The sequence below is a fragment of the Schistocerca americana genome, chromosome 8, assembly GCF_021461395.2.
Source record: "Schistocerca americana isolate TAMUIC-IGC-003095 chromosome 8, iqSchAmer2.1, whole genome shotgun sequence".
NCBI lineage: Eukaryota > Metazoa > Arthropoda > Insecta > Orthoptera > Acrididae > Schistocerca > Schistocerca americana.
The window spans coordinates 517,603,504-517,628,136 of NC_060126.1; the positions used below are offsets into that span (position 1 = coordinate 517,603,504).

General features: G+C 38.7%; 1 protein-coding gene across 2 annotated transcripts in view; it reads left to right on the forward strand.

The window, feature by feature from the left end:
* LOC124544602 (splicing factor ESS-2 homolog) overlaps positions 1–24,633 on the forward strand; it is a 104,237-nt gene that overhangs the window by 37,051 nt on the left and 42,553 nt on the right. For both annotated transcript variants that reach the window (XM_047123194.1, XM_047123193.1), the window contains 2 exons: positions 1,348–1,507; positions 8,597–8,848. In XM_047123194.1, the coding sequence (XP_046979150.1) occupies positions 1,348–1,507; positions 8,597–8,848 (412 nt within the window). The remainder of the gene's footprint in view (positions 1–1,347; positions 1,508–8,596; positions 8,849–24,633) is intronic.

Consider the following 24,633-nt stretch of genomic DNA (forward strand, 5'->3'; position numbering starts at 1 on the left):
AATAGCAGCAGTTAACAGATGCTACTTTGCCGCATTACCCATGCATAGGTGTTCACTTCTATCACGAAAATCCTCATTTACAAAACAATTATAAGACCAGTTGTTATGTATGGTGCCGAAACGTGGACCACAACTGTAAATGAGGAAAAGATGCTTAACAAGAGAAAGGTGCTACGTAAAATATAAGACCCAATATATGATCAAGAACGTTGGCGCATTTGTACGAATGCAGAACTACAACACCTTTTTGAAGAACCTGACATTGTTACTACCATTAAAATAAGAAGACTGCGGTGGGCAGGGCACGTGGTCTGAATGGAAGAAGACAGAGCATGTAAGAGGCTTTTTGATGGCAAGGCTGGAGGCAGACGGTGGAGGGGTCGCCCCAGAAAGAGATGGAGTTGAAGAAGACATGAAAAAACTGGGTGTCAGAGGATGGAGACGGAAAGCCATGGATCAGATAGAATGGCAGGATATTGTGATGCAGGTCAAGGCCCTTCAGGGGCTGTACAGCCGAGGAGTAAGTAAGTAAGTGAGGTCATCCACATGAGTGCTAAAAGGAATCCATTAAACTTTGCTTACACAATAAATCAGTCAAATCCAAAGGTCATAAATTCAACTAAATACTTAAGAATTATAATTACAAATAACTTAAATTGGAATGAACACACAGAAAATGTTGTGGAGAAGGCAAGCCAAAGACTGCATTTTTATTGGCAGAACACTTAGAAGCTGCAACAGAAGAGACTGCCTACACTATGCTAGTCTGTCCTCTTGTGGGACACCAGTGTGCAGTGTGGGATCCTTGCCAGATAGAATTAATGGAGTATACTGAGGAAGTTCGACGAAGGGCAGACAGTTTTGTATGATCGAGAAAAAGGAGAGAGAGAGAGAGAGAGAGAGAGAGAGAGAGAGAGAGAGAGAGAGACAGTGACAGATGTGATACAGGATTTGGGGTGCACATCGTGAAAACAAAGGCATTTCTTGTTTTGGAGGGATATTTTCACAAAATTTCAATCGCCAACTTTCTCCTCCAAATGCAAAAATATTTTGTTGCTGCTGAACTACGTATGGAGAAACAATCATCATAATAAAATAGGAAAATCAGAGCTCCCACAGAAAGATATAGGTGTTCATTTTTTCTGCATGCACAGGAAATTAATGGTTTACCTCTGTTGCACAGTAGACAGTAAACTGTGCAACAGCTATATGAACTGCACTGCACGCTTCTCATGTTTTGTGCAAATTTTTCATAAGTAGCAATATTCATTTTGATATAAAACCTTGCTACATTTTTTTTGCATCCTTACTAAACGTGTGACATATGTTTCTCATTTTTATTTCCAGTATTCGTGGTTATACGCAAAAGAAGACAATTCTGATAAGGATAAGAACAAAAGGCTTGCACTACCATCAATAGAACAACAAGCAGCTGGCACAGAAAGGCCACTTATGATTGACACTTGGGGCTACACTAACAAGAATTACATAATGTATGTTCCAGATGGTAAGTATTATGCCCCACTAATAGTTACATGTTGTTTTACTATGTTCCATATTACTGAATAGTATCTCCATCCCGGCTACCATTTTATACTTAAGACAGTAATAGTTATATGCTAAAAAACACCCTGTGCACAATTAATCAGTATTTTGGTCGCAAAATAGCTCAAGGATGTCAACATACAAATAAGTGATCGTGTTGGCTAAAGACAATGGTCAGTATTTGAAATCAAAGCAAATGTATACTGTTAGTCTTTGAGGTTCAGCATGTTGTGCACCAAAATGTGGACTGCCAAAGGAGGATTAAACACACTATTATTACAGCATATCTGTTTTTTTCATTAGTTAACTCCACATAAATAGCAAAAACATTAGCTTTACACTTTGTTCAAGTCATCCTTATATCACAAAATGTGGTACTGTTGGAATAAACATTTCTCTCATAGTGCAGCAGCAAGGGACATTTTCCTGAGGACACTGATTGAGTAATAAAGTTAGATGCACTCATCTAAACATGGTAAGAGCTGCCCAACTGATAATGACAATAAGACAATGGCGTTTTGAAAACAAAACGTATAGATCAATTGATTGCAGTAGATTTAGTTTAAAGAGTTGTGTGCTTCATCACAACCAGAGCACATGTTGCCAGCTACCAAGCTCCTTCTGCCTAGTACTCCCTCCCCCACTTTCTGAAGTGAAGGACATTTCTGCTAAATTTGATTGAGGTGCTTCGCTGTCTCTGCTGAAACCATGAATATTGTTGAAACACCTCTATTTCCCAACATCACAGAGTCCAGGAATTTTAATTACAAAATCATTCCACTGAGTGAAGTGGTGCAAAGGGAAGACATTCATGTGGATAGCAGCTCAAATCTGTGTCTTGGCCACCCCGATTTAGATTTTGTGCAGTTTCTCTAAATCACGTAAGGTAAATGTTGGGCATTTACTTTGAAATGGATACAGTTATGTAGGTTTCCTTTCCCAATCTAACCACATGCTCTGTCTCAAGTGATTTCATCATTAGCAAGACATTAAACTTTTTTCCCCAGTCAGTCAGTCATCCAGTCAGTCAGTCATCTTCCCGAAACCTGGTTGATTTGATGTCCACCATTTGCAAACTGGTGACTACCCTACCATACTGCTGATTTGGCTTTCTTTGTTATACTGAGTTATTTAGTTGAAATATTAAAATGCCAGATGACACAAATTGCAATTATTAGAGGCTGGATTTATCTCTTATTGAAAGTCTTTTGTTTTAAGTTAAGTTTGCTTTTATATATCACCAATTCAGTTGGTATGAGTGATGATGTTATTTAGCTATTATTCACCAAGTAATGTGATATAAAATTTGAAAATGAATAAAGGCTGCATTGTTGGTCTGGATGTTCTTGTTGTTCAGCTGCATAGCATGTAGAAGGGATATACAGTCAGCTGAAATCTTAAAATGTGGTGTAATTTTACTGTTAGAAACCTCAGAGCCTGCTTGAGTGCAGTTCCTGAAAAAGAGCGTGGATATCCAGTTGGTATCAAGGAAATACTCATGGGCTATTATTCTTCCCAACACAGTGATCATAGTTGCAAGAATGCCAGGAAACATCCAATATTTGTTTTCCGAAACTTCTAAGTTTGTCACTGTCTTATGAAACCCAGATCACTGTAAATAAAAAGTTCATTATCTATTCACTTCATCACATGTATTGACTGTATTTGTACAATTACTTTTACATGACAATAACTGCTGTTCTTCACATCTGAAGCCATCAATGGCTGCCTTAACAATAGACAGGATCCTCCAAAAACATACGTCCCTCTTCTCTCGAGCCTAGATACAAAAAGATTATAGAGGTGGTGCAGTGGTTAGCACACTGGACTCACATTCAGGAGGAAGCGGTTCAATCCTGCTTCCGGCCATCCTGATTTAGCTTTTCCATGATTTCCCTAAATCGCTCCAGGCAAAAGCTGGGATGGTACCCTTGAAAGGGCACGGCTGACTTCCTTTCCCATCGTTCCTTAATCTGATGAGACCGATGACCTAGCTGTCTGGTCTCCTCCCCCAAAACAACCCAACCCAAAAGATTATAATATAACAATGCACACAATAAACTCACAGCATTCCTTTAGTCACTTCTTTGCTGATAACGGAGATACACAAGTGTACAGTAAGTATTCCATTTCCTCCAACTGATAGCACGGCTGCAGCAGTGTTTCAAGATGGTATTAGTAAGTGATGTAATTAGTAGTTACAAAAGCCACAGATATTCCACTGCACTCTCACAAATAAATCGTCATTAGGTAATTTACAAAATGTAAGAAACAGTTAAACAGCGTAATTGTCGGCATGTTGCTTTTGTTTGGTTGTTTACTGTGTCTTTGAATCTTGATACATTCAGTTGGTAAAATAACAGTTCAGGGATTTTAAAATTTTCCCAGCGAATTGACTGTTCAAACAAATTTCGGGCTTGCAGCCGGTCGTTGTTCAAACGACGACCGGCTGCAAGCCCGAAATTTGTTCGAACAACAGTTCAGGGATTCTTAATTGCACAAACAAATTTCATCCTTATATGAGGGTCGCCCAAAGAGTAATGCACCACTTTTTTCTCAGCCATCACAACGGCATGAATGTGAAACCGCATGTATACATTATTTGAAGTTTCCAGAGTGTGCAGGAAGTTTTCCATTTCCTCCGACTGATAGCATAGCTGCAGCAATGTTTCAAAATAGCATTTGTAAGTGATGTACTAAGTAGCTACCAGCAGTGTGTTGTCATTGAATTTCTCACTGCAGAGAAAGAAATTGTTGGGAACATTTACAAACATTTATGCATAGTTTATGAGACATCTGCAGTCAACAGATATTCGGAGGGTTAGGCCATTATGAGAAGGTAATTCATCAAAGCTCCAAGATTTGCAACATTTGCGGAGGTCTTCCATGATTGTCACACCTGACAAGATGTAACATGCTGAGGTGCTCATTCATCATGATGACAAAAGGAGGCAGCACCATAATTCTGAAGTATATGTGAACACATTAACGAATATGGAATGCTCAGCCTCTCTCAGTTCGTCGACTTCAGAACACATCACTAAACAGGGTTGGACAGTATTACTCCATTCACCTGACAGCCCTGACCTAGCTCTCTCAGAATTTATCTTGTTTAGGCCATTAAAGGATGTCATTTGAGGAAGACATTTGAGGCTGATGAAGAGGTAATTCACACAGTGAAGAAATTGCTTCACGACTAGAAGAAGGAGGGGTACCGTCAGGGCATAAACACCATTGTGTCTCACTGTAGGAAGGCCATAGAACAGCAAGGAGACTGCATGGTAAAATAGGGACTGTAGAAGAAACATCATTCTTTCTTTTGTGCGCATTTCATTGTGTTCAATAAATACTTGTTGAAGAGAAAAAATGTGATGTGTTACTGTCTGGGCAACCCTTGTAGTTTAATCCTATTTCATTAGAGTGGGCAAAAGACTTAATTTAATGTAGAAAAAAATCTGCATTAGTGTAGAAGGTATCAGAAAAATACACTCTTGAACAATACCCTAACTACTTATGCTTTAGTGTTATTCAGTGTATTATAGCCTACATACAATATGAGAGTTTACAAACTGGCTCCTCCACTAAGCATTCTTTATTCTTTTACATTTACTGATTAGTGTATGACAGCAAGATGTTACTAAAATTTTACTATAAATACAACTTGGCAGCATGCAGGAATAGTTCCGCAGTTATCTGTCAAAATGAACTATGACATCAACAATGTGTGTAGTTTTCACTGCTGAGCAGTGTGATTTTTGGATACAAATTTTGTAATAAACTTAGCTTACTTCTGAATTTTTCTTATTCACTTCATTTGGGATTATTATCTTCCTTTTTGCATTAAATAAGTACTTCTCTTTACAGAGCAGTTAATCTGTAATGTCTGAAATATCTGAAACTTTTCTCTGATGCCAGTACTTTATATATTAATGAGCTAATGGCTAGAAATTAGCATTTAGTTTTTATTGACACAAAAGACTCACATGTTATAGTAACCATTGAAGCTCATGGCAAGTGTTCAGAAAGACAACTGCCAGTCTCAATGCATGTATTATAACAGCACCAAAACATTAAACCAAACTTTTTCAAATATCCATATTGTCTGTTTTACAGTGTGTCAAGCAGCTAAGATTCTGCCAATCAGTTTCTCTTCAGTTTCTGCTGCGGTTGTGTGTAACAACTGTGGCAGCACATCTCAGATGAACACGTGGAGAATTGCATCATTCAGCCAGGGTAGCAACAAACATGATCTCTTGCAATTACAACCCCCTCTCCTAGCCTTTGGTTGGGCAGCTTGTGTGCCTCTGGGATACAAATATCTGTACTGCAGGGGCAACCACAATAGAGAGGTGTCTGTTGAGACGCTAGACAAATGTAGTTTTTGAAGAGGGCAGCAGCCTTTTCAGTAGTTGCAGGGGCAGCAGTCTGGATGATTGGCTGATCTGGCCTTAAAACATCAACCAAAATGGCCTTGCTATGCTGATACTGTGAACAACTGAAAGCAAAGGGACACTACTGCAGTAACTTTTCCTGGGGACTTGCAGCTCTACTGTATGGTTAAATGATCATGGCATCCTCTTGGGAAAAAATAGTCCCCATTCAGACCTCCGGGCAGGGGCTGCTGACGAGGGTGTCATAGTCAGGAAAAACAAAATTTCTGTTCTGTGGGTCAAAGTGTGGATTGTTTGATCCCTAATTGAGCAGATAGATTAGAAAATTTGAAACAGGAAATGGATAAGTTGAATTTTGGTGTTGTGGGGATAAGACTTCTGATCAGGTGAATACAGGATTATGAATACACTATCAGATAAGGGTAATATGGGAGTAGGTTTAATAATGAATATAAAAAAGAGGAATGCAGGTAAGCCACTAAGAACATCTTAGTGAATCTATTATTGTAGCCAAGATAGATACCATACTAAGCCCACAACCACCACATAAGTACAAGTTTATATGCCAAGTAGCCCGGCAGATGATGAGATTGAATAAATGCCTGATGAAATAAAAGAAATTTTCAGGTAGTTAAGAGAGACAAATATTTGTGATGGGGACTGGAATTTGATAGTAGGAGAAGGAAGAGAAGGATAAATAGTGGGTGGATTTGGTCTGTGGGAATGAATGAGGAAATTGTCTGGTAGAAATTTGCACAGAGCATATTTTAATCACCATACTTGGGTTTAAGAATCATGAAAGAAGATTGCATACATGAAATAGGCTTGGAGACACAAGAAGGTTTCAGATTGATTATATAATGGTAAGATAGAGATTTCGGAACCAGATTTCAAATTATAAAAAACATATTCATGGACATATGTGGACTATGACCTCAATTTATTGGTTATGATTTGCTGATTAAAACTGAATAAATTACATAATGGTAGGAAATTAAGGAGACGGGACCTGGATAAGTTGAAAGAATGAGAGGTAGGGCCTCTGGAACAATTGACTAGAACTTGAGAAAGGAATACAGAAGAAGACAAATGGGTAACCTTGGGAGATGAAATAGTAAAGCTAGCAGACGATCAAATAGCTAAAAGATAAGGTGTAGTAGAAATCCTTGGATATCACAGGAGATACTGAATTTAATTGATGAAAGGTGAAAATATAAAAATGAAGCAGGCAAAAGGGAATATGAACATCTAAAAAATGAGATTGACACGAAGTGCAAAATCATTAAGCTGAAATGATTGAAGGACAAATGTAAGGATGTAGAAGCATATAGAACTAGGGAGAAAGGTAGATACCGCATATAGGGAAATTAAAGAGGCCTTTGGAGAAAAGAGAAACAGCTGCATGAATATCGAGAGCTCTGAAGGAAAACCAGTACTAAGCAAAGAAAGGAAAGCTGAAAGGTGGAAGGAGTATGTAGAAGTGCTATACAAGGGAGATGCACTTGAAGGCAATATAATAGAAAGGGGAGAGGGCGAAGATGAAGGTGAGATGGGAGATATGATCCTGCAAGAAGAGCTTGACAGAACACTGTAAGAGCCAACTCAAAAAAAGTCCACGGAGTGGATCAAAATTCCATCAGAACTACTGATAGTTTGGAAGAACCAGCCATGATAAAACTATGTCATCTGGTGTCCAAGATGTAGGAGACAGGTGGAATACCATCAGATTTCAAATAGGGTGTAATAATTCCAATTCCAAAGAAAGCAGGTGTTGACAAGTGTGAATATTACTGAACTATCAGTGTAATAAGTCATGGTTGCAAAATGATAACGCTAATTCTTTATAGAAAAATGGAAGCACTGGTAGAAGCTGACCTCGGAGAAGATCAGTTTGGATTCTGAAGAAATATAGGAACTCACAAGGCAATACTAACCCTACAACTTTCCGTACAAGGTAGGGTAAGGAAAGGCAAAGCAACATTTATAGCATTTGAAGGCTTAGAGAAAGCTTTTGACAATGTTGACCAGATTACTCTGTGGATTCTGAAGGTAGTAAGAGTAAAATATAGTGAGTGAAAGGCCATTTATATCTTATACAGAAACCAGATGGCAGTTATAAAGAGTTGAGGGACATGAAAGGGAAGCAATAGTTGGGAAGGTAGTGAGACAGCATTGTAGCCTATCCCTGATGTTGTTCTGTCTACATGTTGACCAAGCAGTAAAGAAAACCAAAGAAAAATTTTGAATAGGAATTAAGTTGGAAGAACAGTTGAATGGAATGATGGAGCAGACATTGTCTTGAAAGCAGGATATAAGGTGAACATCAACAAAAGCAAAACAAGGATAATGGAATGTAGTTGAATTAAATCAGGTGATGCTGAGGGAATTAGATAAGGAAATGAGACACTTAAAGTAGTTGTTGAGTTCTACTAGTTGTATAAAAAAATTTTTAAAAAATGTAGACTTTCTCCATATGCAATTTTTACCTATACCACATCTGTCACATCTGTATATTTTCTGTTCTCTTCCTATATCTATAAGGCTGTGAAAATTCATTATCTGTTCATGGACATACTTCTTGGATGGATGTTTTCACATTTTGCGACTTGTGTCTGTGAGTATATCTAAATTTTATAACTAAATGCAATGTTGTTTTATAGGGGTGGCTCTGACACCAGAGGAGGAGGTGGAACGAGCTCGGAGGAAGCAGGAAGTGGTACACCAGAACACTCGCCTTGCCAAGAACCCATTTGATGAGCAACACAGCAAAGAAGTTATCCACCAACTGGCTCAGAGCCAGGCCCAAGCATTGGAGGGCAAGATTGGTGTGGATGGCAAAGAACTCACACAGACCGGTGCCACACCCACAATACGAGGCTTCTCCTTTGTGAAAACTCCTTCTCCAGCTCCTGGTGAGTTAAGTTATTTTTTCCATATTATGAGATGTTAACAGAATATGTGTTAATTTTTAACACAAACTCTCCTTTGCATACCCTGCATTTTAGCAATTTACACACTTTTCAGTAGTGCATCTGGAACACAGAAGGGTTAAAATAATGACATATTTTAAACATCAGAGATGTTTACAGGTAAATACAAGTAAGCAACAAAATCATAATGCTAAGGATAACGGCAGCAGCTTCCAAAAGTGAATACTGAAGCTTGTCTTAAGGAGCAAACATGTGGAGCTTGAATTTAGGAAGAAAAGTTGCTGAACGGATGTGTGATGACATACAGAATGAATGTAGTGGGGCCTCGGGAGAGCGATTTCATCTCAAATCATGAGGTCATGCCAACTTGTGGTCATGAATTTCTCTGGAAAAATATGTATTAGACCTCCATATCATAAGTGTTAAGATATAAAGTATTTTCATTTTATATTAATTTTTGTAAATGGTACAGCCCTTTGAAAAATGCATATTTCATAAATAACTCTTAAAACAGCAGAGAACAAAAAAATTTAATAAACCAAAAGTACTGGAGACCTGACAGATGTTTTGTGTTAAAGCTCCCTCTCAGAGTGTTGAAATTTAGTTGACACTCACCACTTATGGGCTTTCTTTAACTTACAAATCTAAGACAGAAATACTAAATTTAAGTTAATTTTTCCACTTAATTTTTTCCTTTTTTTTTCTTACTTGGAAAGTCACAGAACACTACCTTCTATGTCATGTTACCAGATACTACTGATGTAATTATAAACAGTAGGGGACTGATGACCTCAGATGTTAAGTCCCATAGTGCTCAGAGCCATATAAACAGTATCTTCTCTGCTCCAGCTACCTGTATTATGTAAATATTTATTACTAAAAATGTAAAAAAAATTGCATTTTTACGAATTATTTACTCGAAAACCCACATCCAAAAACTTTTTGAGAATTACACAAAATATAGTTTGGTTAATGTGCTAGTAGTCAGTGCAAAAACAGTGGGCAATATTTTTCTGTGTAAAGTGTTAGAAATTTTTCAACATTCTGCATATTTCACATCACTGAATTCCTAGTGTAAAATATGCATGTTGGAAACACTTTTTCCAGTGTTCTTCTGTTTATAACAAATGAGTGAGAACTTGCACATAAACCATTCTGCATTGAGTTTTGTGTTTGGTCTCAACTTTTTGTTAGATACAATGTCAGTGAGGAATTACAGTATAAACAAGGGAGGTGTGTGAACTATGAAAAAAGACACAAGAAGTGGTGTTTAAGGAAAGTGAAAAACACTCCACAGTTGTTGGAAATCTGTCAGAGATATTGCAGAAATATCTTGGTTCTCAATTAATGGTATTAGCATCGCCTCCATTGTACAGAAATTGCTACACTCATTACAAGAAGAAATTTAGTGACAACCCACCTGAACGCTCACCATCAGCTGAATGTGAAACTGAAGAAGATAGTGCAGACGTTTATATTCCAGGGTGTGAAGTTGTTGATGATGTGTTGAATGTTAGCATTTCTGCTGTAGCCGTCCAGGAAAGGTAAGAAGCCCTAGAAGAAGACAGTATATAAAAAGAAAAGTGGAAGAAATTGAAACAAGTTTTTCACAAGCAACATCTTAAAAACTTTGTGAAGTGTGTAATGTAGATGCACTTGGTGCAGAACCTGAAGATAGTGATACATGCACAAAATGTGATATGTGGTTTCAGAACCTAAATACCACTATCTCTGCAGCCCCTTTACTGAGAAGGTACAGTTACTGCCACTGATACGAGGTAACTCTAAGCAGCAGATACAGAAATACATACCCACTTCCTCACATTATTTGACTTCAAAAGCTCATAAAATAAAGAAAGAGGAAGGTATTTGGGCATGCCCTGATTCTTACAGTGGGCATCCATTGCAAGATGATATGCTTACTGTTGCTCTGGAATATTGCCTAAGTGATGACAAAGATTGCAGCAGGCAGAGTCCTAACCAGGCTGATGTTATCTCTGTTAGTGAAAATCATTAAAAAAAAGTAAAAAGATATATGACAAGATCAATAAGAGAAGCATATCTCCTAATGAAAAAGGAGAACCCAAATTTAAAAATTGGTCTCACAAAATTCTAATCATTACGAAAAAATTGGTAAAATGCCAGCCAATGAAGGAAGGAAGTATGCACATGTATTTACTGCACTAACTTGAAACTTGTTTGTTTCACCACAAGCAGTGTCATGGGGAAGAACTACACAGAGCTGGGCCTGATGTTTTTTTTGTATTATGTCAAGAGCCACAAGATAAATGTTGGTTGCAGCAGTGTGCAATGTATCCTCGTGCTGACATGATGACTGTTGAAGCATTACATCTTCAGGACATTGACAAAGACATAACATATGCATTGTGGGAGGGAGGAGAGTGGTGAAGAAGACAATAGAACTAGAGAAGTTTATTACAGAAGTTAGGCATTTGGTCATGAGAAGAATAGCTCACCATCATATCTGGAGGATTCAGAGAGAGGCGATAGCATAAGTAAAATCAGCCACATCTCAGAATACTGACACATTAGTTCTTCATTTCGACTTTGCTGAAAACAGATCTGTTGCTTTGCAGAACGAAATTTGAAGTTACCACTGGCACACATCACATAGGCATCAATATTCACATGTGGTGCTCACTTCCTTGGAAATCACACTGTTTTGCTATTGTCATTGATGATCTCATTCATGCATTTGCACATGTATGCTATGCTGTCTTGCATGTGTACTGTCAGCATGATAACTGATGACATAGCATCTAGAGGCCATGCATTTCCTAAACATGTGTACGTGATTGATGGTGCAGCATCTAATTTTAAAAACTGCTTTCAGCTTTATGAGCTTGGTCAACACTGTAGTACAGGAATTAAGGGACAAAATGGATATTTCCAGCAATAGGTCATGGAAAAAGTACATGTGATAGGGTAGGAGGTCTTTGTAAACATCTTGCAATAAGATTTGATCTCCATCATGAAGCTGTTGATGCTATAAGAGGTGCTACTGGATTTTTACACACCATATCAACATTAGTAACAAGCATGAATCTCTTATTTCTAAATGAAAGTACATTAAGGGAACTCCATTTAAAATAGAGAGAAGAGTGGTCTGCTATGAAACCTGTAGTAGACATTTAATCGAGTCACAGCTAGGTTGCCACCCAGAGTGGCACATATATCGCAAAAATGGTTCTCCATGAAATGCAGCCTGTTACTGTGTGTGAAATGCAGAGACCACAGTATACATTAGAAGACTTTGTAGTGAGCTACTTCATTTCATCTATGTATGACTATCAGTGGTGGGTGGGAAAGATAATAAGTATCTCTCATGAGCTGCAAGATATAACCATCTTCTTTATGACACCTCATTGTCCTGCTAATGCTTTCAAGTGGCCATCATCAAAAGATCAGTGTGCAGTTCCCATTTCCAAGTACTGCTCTTGTTGGATCATCCTTGTCAGTGTGCAAGCTCAGCTTGACTATACAGATTCAATGAGAAACTTATGAAAAGAACAAATCAACTCTTTTGGAGAAGTAAAATCATGACAGAAGACAATAATAATTTGTGAATAATATCATAAAAAGAAAAATGGGTATAATGGACAACCATGCCTCCATCCTTGCTATCCTCCCTGTTTTCCTTTCCCTGTTGCTTCATAACCTGGGTTGTGAGTAACTGAATCCACTTTTCCTTCTTCCCTTTCTTTCCCCTCTTTCCTCCCTGATGAGGGAACTAAGTTCTGAAAGCTAGGAACGTAAATTTTCTGTTGTGTTTTGTGTATCTATTGGCTGTTCTGAGCTGAGCTAAGTACTGGCCAGCCCCTCTATCTCTTTGTTAGTTTTTGTTTCACATCTTTATATGAGATTTTCCATTAATCATTTAAATATTCTGTTTCTCAGTTTTGTTATGAAATGCTTTCGAACAAAAGTATGAATTGCTTCCCACTCACTTATAATGTTGTAGAGTAATTATTTAGATTCATAAATACCGGTTTTGCATGACATTTACTTAAAATCAGCGCTCAATTTGAATAGTTAAGTGTCCATGATTTTTTTATCTTGATAGTAGACAAGTATTACCCACTCTGATTGTATATTCCCCAAGTGCAATGACCAACTAATGTACCACAAAATTTTTAGAACATTTAGTATGGGGGTTTTGGAGAAAATAATTTCTAAACAACCAAAACATTTCAGATTCTTTCATCTTTATGTGCAAATATTTTTACAGTTTAAGAATTTCATCATTAATGTCGTAGCTGACAATTAGCTGTTCTTCCACTTTATCATTTCTCAAAACAGTTAACATCCTGTGACTATTCATATTTTCAAAACATAATGTTGAAATTCACAAAAAGTTACAAATTTTCGAAGTTTATTTTTCCAAAAAACTGAAAAAAGCTCAGAAGTTTGTATGTAAAAATCATGTCTCTTAGTATTGGGAATAACGTATTTATTGAAAATAAATTCAAGTGTCTATCGCTGTTGGTTTCTTTATTACAATTTTTCAATTTTGCCTTTCATTACACCATTTTCACATGTACTCTCATTTAGAGAGGTCTGTAGTGTTTTAACAAATCATCAGAAAATCTAAATATTGTATTTTTGGAGAGGTATCATGTGAAACTTCAACATATATGTTTTTCAGCAAACTTTGAAGTAGTGATGTGACACAGTCACTTGTGACCTCTATGATTTGAGATGAAGTCACCTGGGAGTGAAATGAGAGCAAATCTCAAAAGGACCAGAATTTCTTTAAAATTTGTGAAGTATTATTGTTGGAATGGATGGCCCAGATAAAAATTGTCTGGAGTAAACATTAATGCTTTTTATTAGAGTTGAAAATTGTCCAGAGTAATAGTTTTTGTTTTTTATTGGAGTTGAGTGATAGCCATTACTGATAACAAAGTAATAATTAAACAGAGATCAAAAGTAATCTTGGAACATGTTTTTGTAGAAAAAAAGATCATCTAACAAGCTGATATCAGGTGTCAATGTTCTAATTGCACAAAAATGTTGTATGGTTCAATTCTTCACACTGCCATCAGGAGCTCCAATGCTAGGCGTGTTAGGGATTCTCTTGGGGTAACATCAGGAGCCAGAAAGAAATACAATGTGCACCCAGTATGGCTGCCGAAGGGTCTCAACCGAGATGTGTTGGAGGCAGCTCTGCCTGCAGCTATTGAGTGTACAGGGCTCAGTCGTGTGCAAGTTGGCTCATGGTGGCATAAGTAACATCTGTCGCTCAGTTTCTGAGGCCATCCTCAGTTCATACAGAAGTGGTACAGATTGCTGCTAGGTGTTCTGATGACCACTCTCAGATGACACACAGTAGCAAAATCAGATTATGTAAAAAGGAATTACACTTTGGCTGTCAAAATTTTAACAGTAAATTGTGGAAATGTTTGTAACAAAGCTTCTGAATTTACTGCCCTCCAGGAAAGTTGTTGCACACAAATTATTCTTAGAACTGACAGCTGTCTGAAATCCGTAGTAGAAAGCTCTGAAATATTTGGTGGGTCATGGAACATACATAAAAAAGACAGATAAGAGGGGGAGAGTTCACGGCAGTCGACAAAAAAATTGTGTCTATCAAGGTCAAAATTTAGTCTGAGTTTGAAGTTATCGGAATGTGTGTAACAGGTCTTGGTGAACTCAAGTTAAATATCAGATATTTTTACCAGTCAGCTGATTCTGCTGTGAAAATTTTAGAATTGTTCAAAGAAAGTCTACACTTAGTAGTGCAGAAATGCCTAGATCATGCAATATCAGTTGGAGGTGATTTTAACGTGCTGAGTATAGACTGAGACATCCATGGATTTATTGCAGGTGGCACTGATGGGCAGTGTTGTGAAGTATTTTTGAAAACGTTTTCCAAAAGTTGCCATGAGCGGCTAGTTCGGCAGCCCACACGGAATGGAAATATTTTAGACCTTGTAGCTACAAACAGGGTTGACCATTCCTGCAGTGTCAGTCTAGAGACAGGGATTAGTGACCATAATGTCATCATATCAATGATGGTTACTCTAATTAATAAATGCATCAAGAAGGCTAAGAGAGTATTTTTGCTAGAAAGAACAGATAAGCAGTTATTAGCATGCCACGTAGAAAATGAATGAATATCATTAAGTTCCAGTGTGCTGGACATAGAGGAATTATGTGCAAAATTTAAATGCTCCGTAAATTGTGCCCTGGAGAAGTTTGTGCTGAGTAAGTGGATTAAGGATGGAAGAGACCCACTGCGATTTAATAACTAGATTCAGAAACTGCTAAGGAAGCAAAGACTGTTGCACTCTCAGTTCAAAAATGAACACGCAAATGATGACGGGCAAAAGTTAGTAGACATTCATGTGTCTGTAAAAAGGTTGTTGCACAAAGCACACAACTACAACTGTCATATCTTAGTAATATGTTTTGCCAAGGACACAACAAAATTTTGATCCTAAGTAAAATAGCTAAACGGGTCAAAGGCTTCTATCTAGTCACTTGAGTCACTTGTTGACCAGTCTCATCTGGTAATAGAAGACAGAAAAATGTTGCGTTTAAGATACCATTCACTCAGGAGGATTGTACAAAAATATCATTGTTTGACTGTCGTACAAACCTCCCATATGGAGCACATAGTAATAGGCACCATTGTTGGAGAAAAAGCAACTGAAATAGCTGAAAAGAAATAAGTCACCAGGTCTGGATGGAATCCCAGAGAGTACTGTATGGCACTATCCCCTTACTTAGCTTGCATATATTTCGAATCTCTCATCCAGCACAAAGTCACAAGTTATGGTAAAAAAGCACAAGTGACTGCAGTATATAAGAAGGGTGAATGAATTGACCTGCAAAATTGCAGGCCAGTATCTTTAACATCAGTTTGCTTCAAAACTATTGAATATATTCTAAGTCCAAATATAATACATTTCCTTGGGGTGGAAGAGCCTCTGTCCACAAATCAGCATGGATTTAGACAGCACTGCTAGTGGGGAAACTCAGCTTGCCCTTTGCTCACATATCCTGTGAATCATGGATGATGGGCAACAGGCAAATTCCATATTAAACTTCCTGGCAGATTAAAACTGTGTGCCCAACCGAGACTCGAACTCGGGACCTTTGCCTTTCGCGGGCAAGTGCTCTACCAATATAAAGCTGTGAGTACCGGGCGTGAGTCGTGCTTCGGTAGCTCAGATGCTAGAGCACTTGCCCGCGAAAGGCAAAGGTCCCGAGTTCGAGTCTCGGTCGGGCACACAGTTTTAATTTGCCACGAAGTTTCATATCAGCGCACACACTGCTGCAGAGTGAAAATCTCATTCTGGAAACATCCCCCAGGCTGTGGCTAAGCCATGTCTCCGCAATATCCTTTCTTTCAGGAGTGCTAGTTCTGCAAGGTTCGCAGGAGAGCTTCTGTAAAGTTTGGAAGGTAGGAGACGAGATACTGGCAGAAGTAAAGCTGTGAGCACCGGGTGTGAGTCGTGCTTCGGTAGCTCAGATGGTAGAGCACTTGCCCACGAAAGGCAAAGGTCCCGAGTTCGAGTCTCGGTCCGGTACACAGTTTTAATCTGCCAGGAAGTTTCATATCAGCGCACACTCTGCTGCAGAGTGAAAATCTCATTCTGAAATTCCATATTACTAGGTTTCCAGAGAGCATTTGACACAATGCCTCACTGCAGATGTTTAACGTAACCCAATACATTGTCCTCGGCGTTGGACGTTCATCAGAGACAAGGGTGTGATCAGGAGTGCTCCAGGGAAGTGTGAAAGGACTGCTCTTATTCTTTATATACACAAATGATCTAACCAATTCCTCTGTGATCTAACCATCAGGTTTAGCAGTAACCTGTGGCTGTTTGCTGTTGATGCTGTGGTGTATGGAAAGTTGTCATCGTTGAGTGACTGTTGGACAATACAAGATGAGTTAGACAAAATTTCTAGTTGCTGTGATGAATTGCAGCTTGCTCTAAATGTAGAAAAAATTTAAGTTAAAGCCAATAAGAAGGAAAAACAATCTTATACTGTTTGAATGCAGCTTTAGTAGTATACTGCTTGACACAGTCACATCACATAAATGTCTATCTGTAACGTTGCAAAGTGATATGAAATGGAACGAGCACATAACTATGGTAGTAGGGAAGGCAAACGGTCAACTTTGGTTCATTGGGAGAATTTTAGGAAAGTGTGATCACCTGTAAATGAGACCACATATGAAACATTAGTGTGTCCCATTCTTGGGTACTGCTAGAGCATTTGTGTTCCCCACCAGGTTAGGTTAAGGGAAGACATCGAAGCAGTTCAAAGGAGAGCTGCTGGATTTGTTACTGGCGGATTCGATAAACGTGTGAGAGTTACAGAGCTGCTACATGAACTTAACTCGGAATCCCTTGAGGGTTGGTGGTAGTAGAATCATGCTGCAGTCAGCTTCAAATGTCAGTTCCTTACATTTTCTCAATAGCTTTCCACAAAAAGAATGTTGATTTCTCTCCAGGGATTCCCATTTGAGTTCCCGAAGCACCTCTGTATAGCTTGCATGTTGTTTGAAACTATCGGTAACAAATGTAGCAGCCCGCCTCTGAATTGCTTCAATGTCTTCCTTTAATCCAAGCTGGTACAGATCCCAAACACTCAAGCAGAACTCAAGAATAGGTTGCACCAGCACCCTGCATGCAGTCTCCTTTCCAGGTGAACCACTCTTTTCTAAAATTCTCCCAATAAACCGAAGTTGACCATCTGCCTTCCCTACCATTCACATGCTCATTCTGCCTCATATCACTTTGCAACATTATGCTCAGATATTTAAACTGCATGACTGTGTCAAGCAGGACACTAGTAATACTGTATCCGAACATTGCAGGTTTGTTCTTCCTACTCATTCTCAGAAACTTAAACACCAACTGGACATTTTGTCTGAGTCATATTGTATCTTCCTACAGTCACTCAACTTTGATACCTTACCTTACACCATGCCATCATCAGCAAACAAACACAGATTGCTGCCTACCCTGTCTGCCAAATCAGTTACGTATATAGAGAAAGCAGTGGTCCTGTGACACTTCCCTGGCACTCCTGACAGTACCCTTGTCTCTGATGAACTCTTGCCATCGAGGACAACGTACTGGGTTCTGGTATTTAAGAAGTCTTCAAGGCACTCACACATCTGTGAACTTATTTCATATGCTTGTACCTTCATTAACAGCCTGAAACGGGGCACCGTGGCAAATGTTTTCCGGAAATCCAAAAATATAAAATCTGCCTGTTGGCCTTCATCCATAGTTCTCAGTCTATCATGAGAGAAAAGGGTAACTAAAAGTTTTGCATGAATGATGCTTTCTAAAACCATGCTGATTCATGGACATAAGCTTCTTAGTCTCAAGAAAGTTTATTATATTCGAACTGAGAATATGTTCAAGGATTCCACAGCAAACAGAAGTTAGGGATAGGGTCCATAATTTTGCGGGTCCACTCTTCTACCTTTCTTATACACTAGAGTCATCTGCGCTTTATTGCTGTCGCTTGTGCTGGGCAAGAGATTCACGGTAAATGCATCCCAGGTAAGGGGCCAATACTGTAGAGTACTCTTTGTAAAATCAAACTGGGGTTCCACCCAGACCTGGTGGTTTATTTGTTTTCAAATCTTTCAGTTGTTTCTCTACCCCAGGTATGTCTATTTCTATGTCTTCCATGTGGGAGTTGTAGGGAAGCAGCCTACTCACGCTGTAGTAAATTCACATCAGTTTCCATTGTGTGCCAGCCAGTCTGCTGTAACTAGCTCTGACGTCATAAATGTTGCGCAATACCCTAAAAATCAAGCAAATGACCTAAAACTTTTCTAGCATGTCAGAAATAATACTAAATTAATGTGTGTTAAATATCAGTTCGATAACTTCAGCCATTTTCGAAATTTGGACGTTTTTCTGAAAAAATCATTGGCGCAACAGAAATGAGCTAGAGACTTCAGAATTTATATTTAGATTCATTTTTCATAATGATTTAATAAAAACAGTACTTTGGTTTTCACAAATTAAGATTTTAGTGGAAATTCATGATTTTCTGGTTTTCATCTCAAAACTGAAGGAAGCAAGATAGATTAAGTAGGCTAATAAATGAGGCTAGGATGTTTAGATTTAAATAGGTTGGAGGTCCGCTATGACTATGAAGATGTGAAAATTTTCTTTTGAATACCTATAAAATTATAGCGATAGCGGATCTCAAAAGGGCCAGTTCAGAGCTCATCTACTGCGTGCAGTGTAATTTAATTAATTCTCTCGCCCAAAATATTTAACTTAGCCACGTCAAAAATTTATTATCAATACTTACCTGCGTGCTGAATGCACATTTAAATTAAGAGCTTCATCGGCCATCAGCAAAAGAAGCTATAATTTATTATGTAACTTGAAGTGGTGCGTTACTAGCCCAGTGGCTAGTTGGGAGAGCCAATTTGATCAGGCGTTCCCTTAGCCGTCCGCACCGTGGCTTTATATATAAGAACGCTGCGCGAGGAAGCAAGGCCCCAGTTCTCTCCAGACGCTGAATAACACGCCATCTGTGTCGGGAGTCGCGTCGCATCGGTATCACTGCTACAAACAGCCTCGGGTGCCGTATTAAGTTACTAGAGATACGCGGAACCATGAAATCATTTCAAGTGAAGGGTTAATTCTGGGATGATTTTCATTATCTAGCTTCAGTTTGCGTATTGTCGTATTTTCACGTGCCGTCGCAGGACAGACATTCTACCAATTATTTAGCGTGGTGTTTGATGAAATACTCTCATCAAATTATGGCGAGCATTCATTTCAACATTTAATTCGGACATTTATAGTTGCATCAGCGCATTAGACTCTGAACTGCTCTGTTAGTTAGGTTGAAAGGATACTTGTGTTTTTTATCAGTGAACTTCAGAATATACTCAACTATTTTGGAAAATCGTTTTTGATTAGAAATCCTGGACAATCTCCTAATTCCTCAGAGCTATAAGCTGCAGCTGTAATTGTATTCTCAGATGAAGTGGGCACTAGGAATTCTAATTACAGGCTTCACGTTTTGTTAAATCACTTTCTGGGTGCTAAAAGTAATTAGGGAGCCAGTGTTGAGAACGGCGAAAGACAGCATTAGTAACATTCTAATAATAGAAACAGGATTCTCCATTCAAATTTTATATACAACAACAATATTTTTCCTAAATCCAACCCGCCGCCCCACAGAGTCTGCCCGATGGTCAAATGACGGTATGTTTGTATGGTTCTCCTAAGTGAACAATTTTTTGAACATGAAATTTAAAACTTCAGCTTTCATTTTGCTATCTTGAACTGCCATACTTGACTGGCCAACAAGGGACTGAGTGGAAGTCTTAGACCCTCGTAGCAATTTTACATAGACCAGAATTTTCTTGGGGACTCTGCCAAATCTTTTGCTAAGGTGTGAAAGTGGTAGTTGCATGCTTCGCCCTTAGATCTTTTAACAGATGCGACCTTCGCGTGTCATTTGTACATCCCCTTTTGATCCCAAAGTGCAACATCCTCTGCTTTCTCAGCATCTGCTGAATTTCGTTATTAAATCATGGTGGGTCTTTTCCACCCTTTATCCACTTACTAGGCACATTACTCTCCAGACCACTATTTACAGTCTGCTTAAACTTTGCCCGTAATTCCTCTACATCCATCTTACTGGAACTAAGTGTTGCCAGTTCACTATCTAAGTGAGATGTTAATAACTGCTTATCTGCTCTATGTAGCAGAAACTCTCCCCTAGCCTTCTTGACTGATTTATTAACCTTTGTACTCATAGTTGTCCTTAAATAATTGAAGGTCACACAAAATAGCCAGCCAGTGCCTGAGTGTGAACGTGCTAACATCTATGTAAGAGTCTGCTTTAAGTTTGCACCTCAACGTCACACAAGTAATAATTATGTCATTCACATCTAATGAGTCCGCAGTCTGAAAGTTCACAAGTAACACCTATGTTGAGAGACTGCACCTAGCTGTTAAATTGCCAACATATTTTTGCAATAGGTGCATGTGAAAGTCTGCAATCAGGAACTAAACATGTAACACGTGCACAGCTTTTCATAAAAATCTGCAGTCATAATCAAGTGACATTTATTACGGAGAAAGTTTCCAATCGGCAAGCATTGATGTAATATCTGTGTAACAAGTACGTATAATATCCGTGTGACAATACCACATTTTCGTCAAAGCACACACCTGATTATCCACCATTCAACATCTGGATTTTTACAGTGATTGGGCATCAGTTGATTGTTTCACTGACTTTACCGAAAACATTATGTGTGCACTGTTCTTTTCAACGTGTTACCATTATGTCGTGTCATTACTGTGCTTGTTGATTACTGTCCCACTTCACTGAGATGGTGTTACTAAGTTTATGTCTGGAAATGGAAGTGTGGAGGTCTCCACCTGTATAAGACGTGTCAATTTGAAACTGTACCTGGTCATTGCATCAATTACAGTGCTCATAAATGTGGAAAGAACCACAACAGTAACACCTGTGTAGTGTATATCATTTGTATGATCATAGAAGTCAGTTTTCAGCTTTTTTACTGAGACATCAAGCTATGAGACAGTGAGCACTTGACAGGATATGCAGGCAGAGGACCATTTCATTGAGTAGGAGGAAAAAACCAAGAGAGAAATTGAATCAGTTGGGTAACAAAACAAATTGAAATGTAGTTCCATATTCATTATACAGGCAGAGGTTGCTCATCATTGATTTTCTCAATTGTATATACGTAGTGTTGAACAGAACAGGTGGCAGTTAGTGTGATTGATGTGATCAATGCAGTGCAGTGCTGTAGTGGATGAGTCATGACACAAAAGAAATGGACAGTGTCATAATCTGTTGTCATTTATTATACTTTTTTCACAAAGCAAGGAGGAATTTTAATGTCAGTACCAGCCCTCACACTATAAGATAGAGAATGTTTAGAATGCAACACAAGATGCTGGCACATAATCTGCTTATTAGAAATTGTGTACCGTCATCTTTCTCACTATATGTACAATTCTGAAACTCAAACTAGTTAACATGAATTGATGTCTTTCACATCTGATTTAGTGGCCTCAATCTTAGCAGCTGACATACAGAAATGAATGACAAAGTTAAAAACAAAATAATAGGAATAAATGGGTACATAACAACTCATCAGAATAGTAATATATCCATATAAACCAGTCGAGGCGATAGCAGTGTCACCTGGCGAGGAATGACTGCTAGTTAGACACACACACAGTGCATGTAGTATCAGCGTATATGCTATCTGCGTGTAGGATGGGGAAGGCGTATAATCTACCTGAGTTTGACCGAGGGCAGATTGTGATGGCCCAAAGACTTGGCATGAGCATTTCAGAAACTGAACGTCTTCTCAGGTGTTCGAGGACTGCTGTGGTGAGTGTCTGCAACACGTGGCAAAACTGAGGTGAAATCACATCCAGACATCATGGGGTTGGGCAGCCACCCCTTATTATAGATGTCGGACATCGTAGGCTGGACAGGTGACGAACTGTGGTGGAACTAAAATCACGCTTTAATGCTGGGCAGAGTACAAGTGTGTCTGAACACACAGTGCACTGAACATTCCTAACAACGGGCCTCTGCCACCGTCGACCCATGCAAGTGCCACTGCTATCACCACGACATTGGCAACTATGACTGAAATGGGCACATGACCGTCAGCACAGGATGTTGATGCACCCTCCATCATGTCGATGGCAGGGTGCGAATCCATCGTCTTACTGGGGAACAGCTCCTTGACACCTATATGTGGGATGGAGATAAGCTGCAGGTGGCTCCATTATGCTGTGGGGAGCATTCAGTTGGACATCCATTGGTCCAGTGGAGCTCTTGCAAGGCATCTTGACAGCCAGGGAGTATTGTATTCCGGTTTGAAGACCATTTACACCCCTTCATGATGATCATGTTTTCCAATGGCAGTGACATTTTTCAACAAGATAATGCACAATGTCAGAAGGCCAGGAGTGTGATGGAGTGGTTTTAGGAACATAGTAACAAGTTCCAATTGATGTGCTGGCCTCCCCAACTCACCAGATCTGTACCCGATCAAACACATCTGGAATGTGACTGATGTGGCGTCAGAGCTCATTGCCCCCCCCCCCCCCCCCTCCCCCTCCCCCTCCCCGGAATTTACGATGTGATGCCCTCACTCCAGTGCACTACCAAGGCTTCATTGCTTCCATGCCATGATGCTTCACCGCTGTTATCCAAGCCAAAGGTGGACATACTGCCTGTTAGGTTGGTGGTCATAATATTCTGGCTCATCATCGTACTTTATAAGGTTAAAAAACAGCCCCATTATAGGCACCATTTTCATACATTTTGTTCAACACAAAGAAATAAAACATGATTTTCATATGGCATGGAAAGTTCTGACAGAATGAAAATAATTTAGGAGTGAAGGTAACTACTTACCAAATGGTAGAAGTGTTAAGTCTTCACACACAAAAAAAAAATGAAAACTTCATGCGCTGGTTTTTGTACGTGTGTGCTTGCGTGCGCACCTGTGCGTGTGTGTGCACACAAGTGTGAAATGTGTATTGCATATCTTTTAATTCATCCTGTATACTTTTGACAAAAATGTCGTGTAACATAAACGTAATTTATGTGCTTAAGCCTGACACCTGCCAATGTTAATACTAACCCTGAATGCAATGACTTTATTAAATGATTTTATCAGAATGTACAGATAACACTTAAGAAATGTAAGGAGGACAGCAGTGGATTTTTATATAATAGATGTTTTCTGATGTATAGTTGGTTGGTTAGTTAGTTGGTTGCGTGTTTCATTGATCAGTCGCACTGTACAGTAGCCGTTATGATGTGGAACGTGTCAAGTGCACAAGAAATGCACATATGAAACAAGGTTTTTTAATATATATATTACAGTACAGTGTTAAAGATTAATATTTCTATTATTTACCCCATTCCCTTAAATGGCAAAACATGCATGTACTACATTAATAGATTTATTTATTCGTGTTCAAGAATTCATCTGTGGTATAGAAGGAGTTGTCAAGGAGATATGATTTCAATTTATTTTTGAAGCTATACTGCTGTCTCTCCGACATTTTATTTCATATGGTAATTTGTCAAAAAATTTTATAGCAGCATATTTAACCCCTTTTTGTGCCGTAGATAGATTGAGTAAAGGATAGGGTAAGTCTTTCTTTTTTCTGGCATGAGAATCATGAATGTCACTGTTGTTTTTAAACTGGTCCATGCTGTTGAGAACAAATTTCATTAGTGAGTAAATGTACTGTGAGACTGTTGTAAGAATTCCCAATCTTCTAAAATGATGCCTACAAGATGTGCGACTATGTACCCCACACATTATTCTAACCACTTTCTTTTGAGCAGTGAATACTTTTTGTCTAAGTGTTGAGTTACCCCAAAATATTATTCCATATGGCATCAGAGAGTGAACATATGCAAAGTAGGTCAGCTTACTAATTTCTATATCCTCAAAAGTGGCAATTATTCTGATTGCAGATGTTGCTGAACCTATTCGCTTTAGAAGATCCAAAATATGAATTTTCCAATTAAGATTCTCATCTATATGTATACCCAGAAACTTAGTATGCTCTACCCTGTCTACTGACTTCTGTTGATGTGTTATATTTATTGAAGGAATTGTACTTTTTGCAGCAGAAAATTGGATGTACTGTGTTGTTTCAAAGTTTAGAGCAAGCCCATTTGCAGAAAACCAATTAATGACTTTTCCAAAGACCTTATTT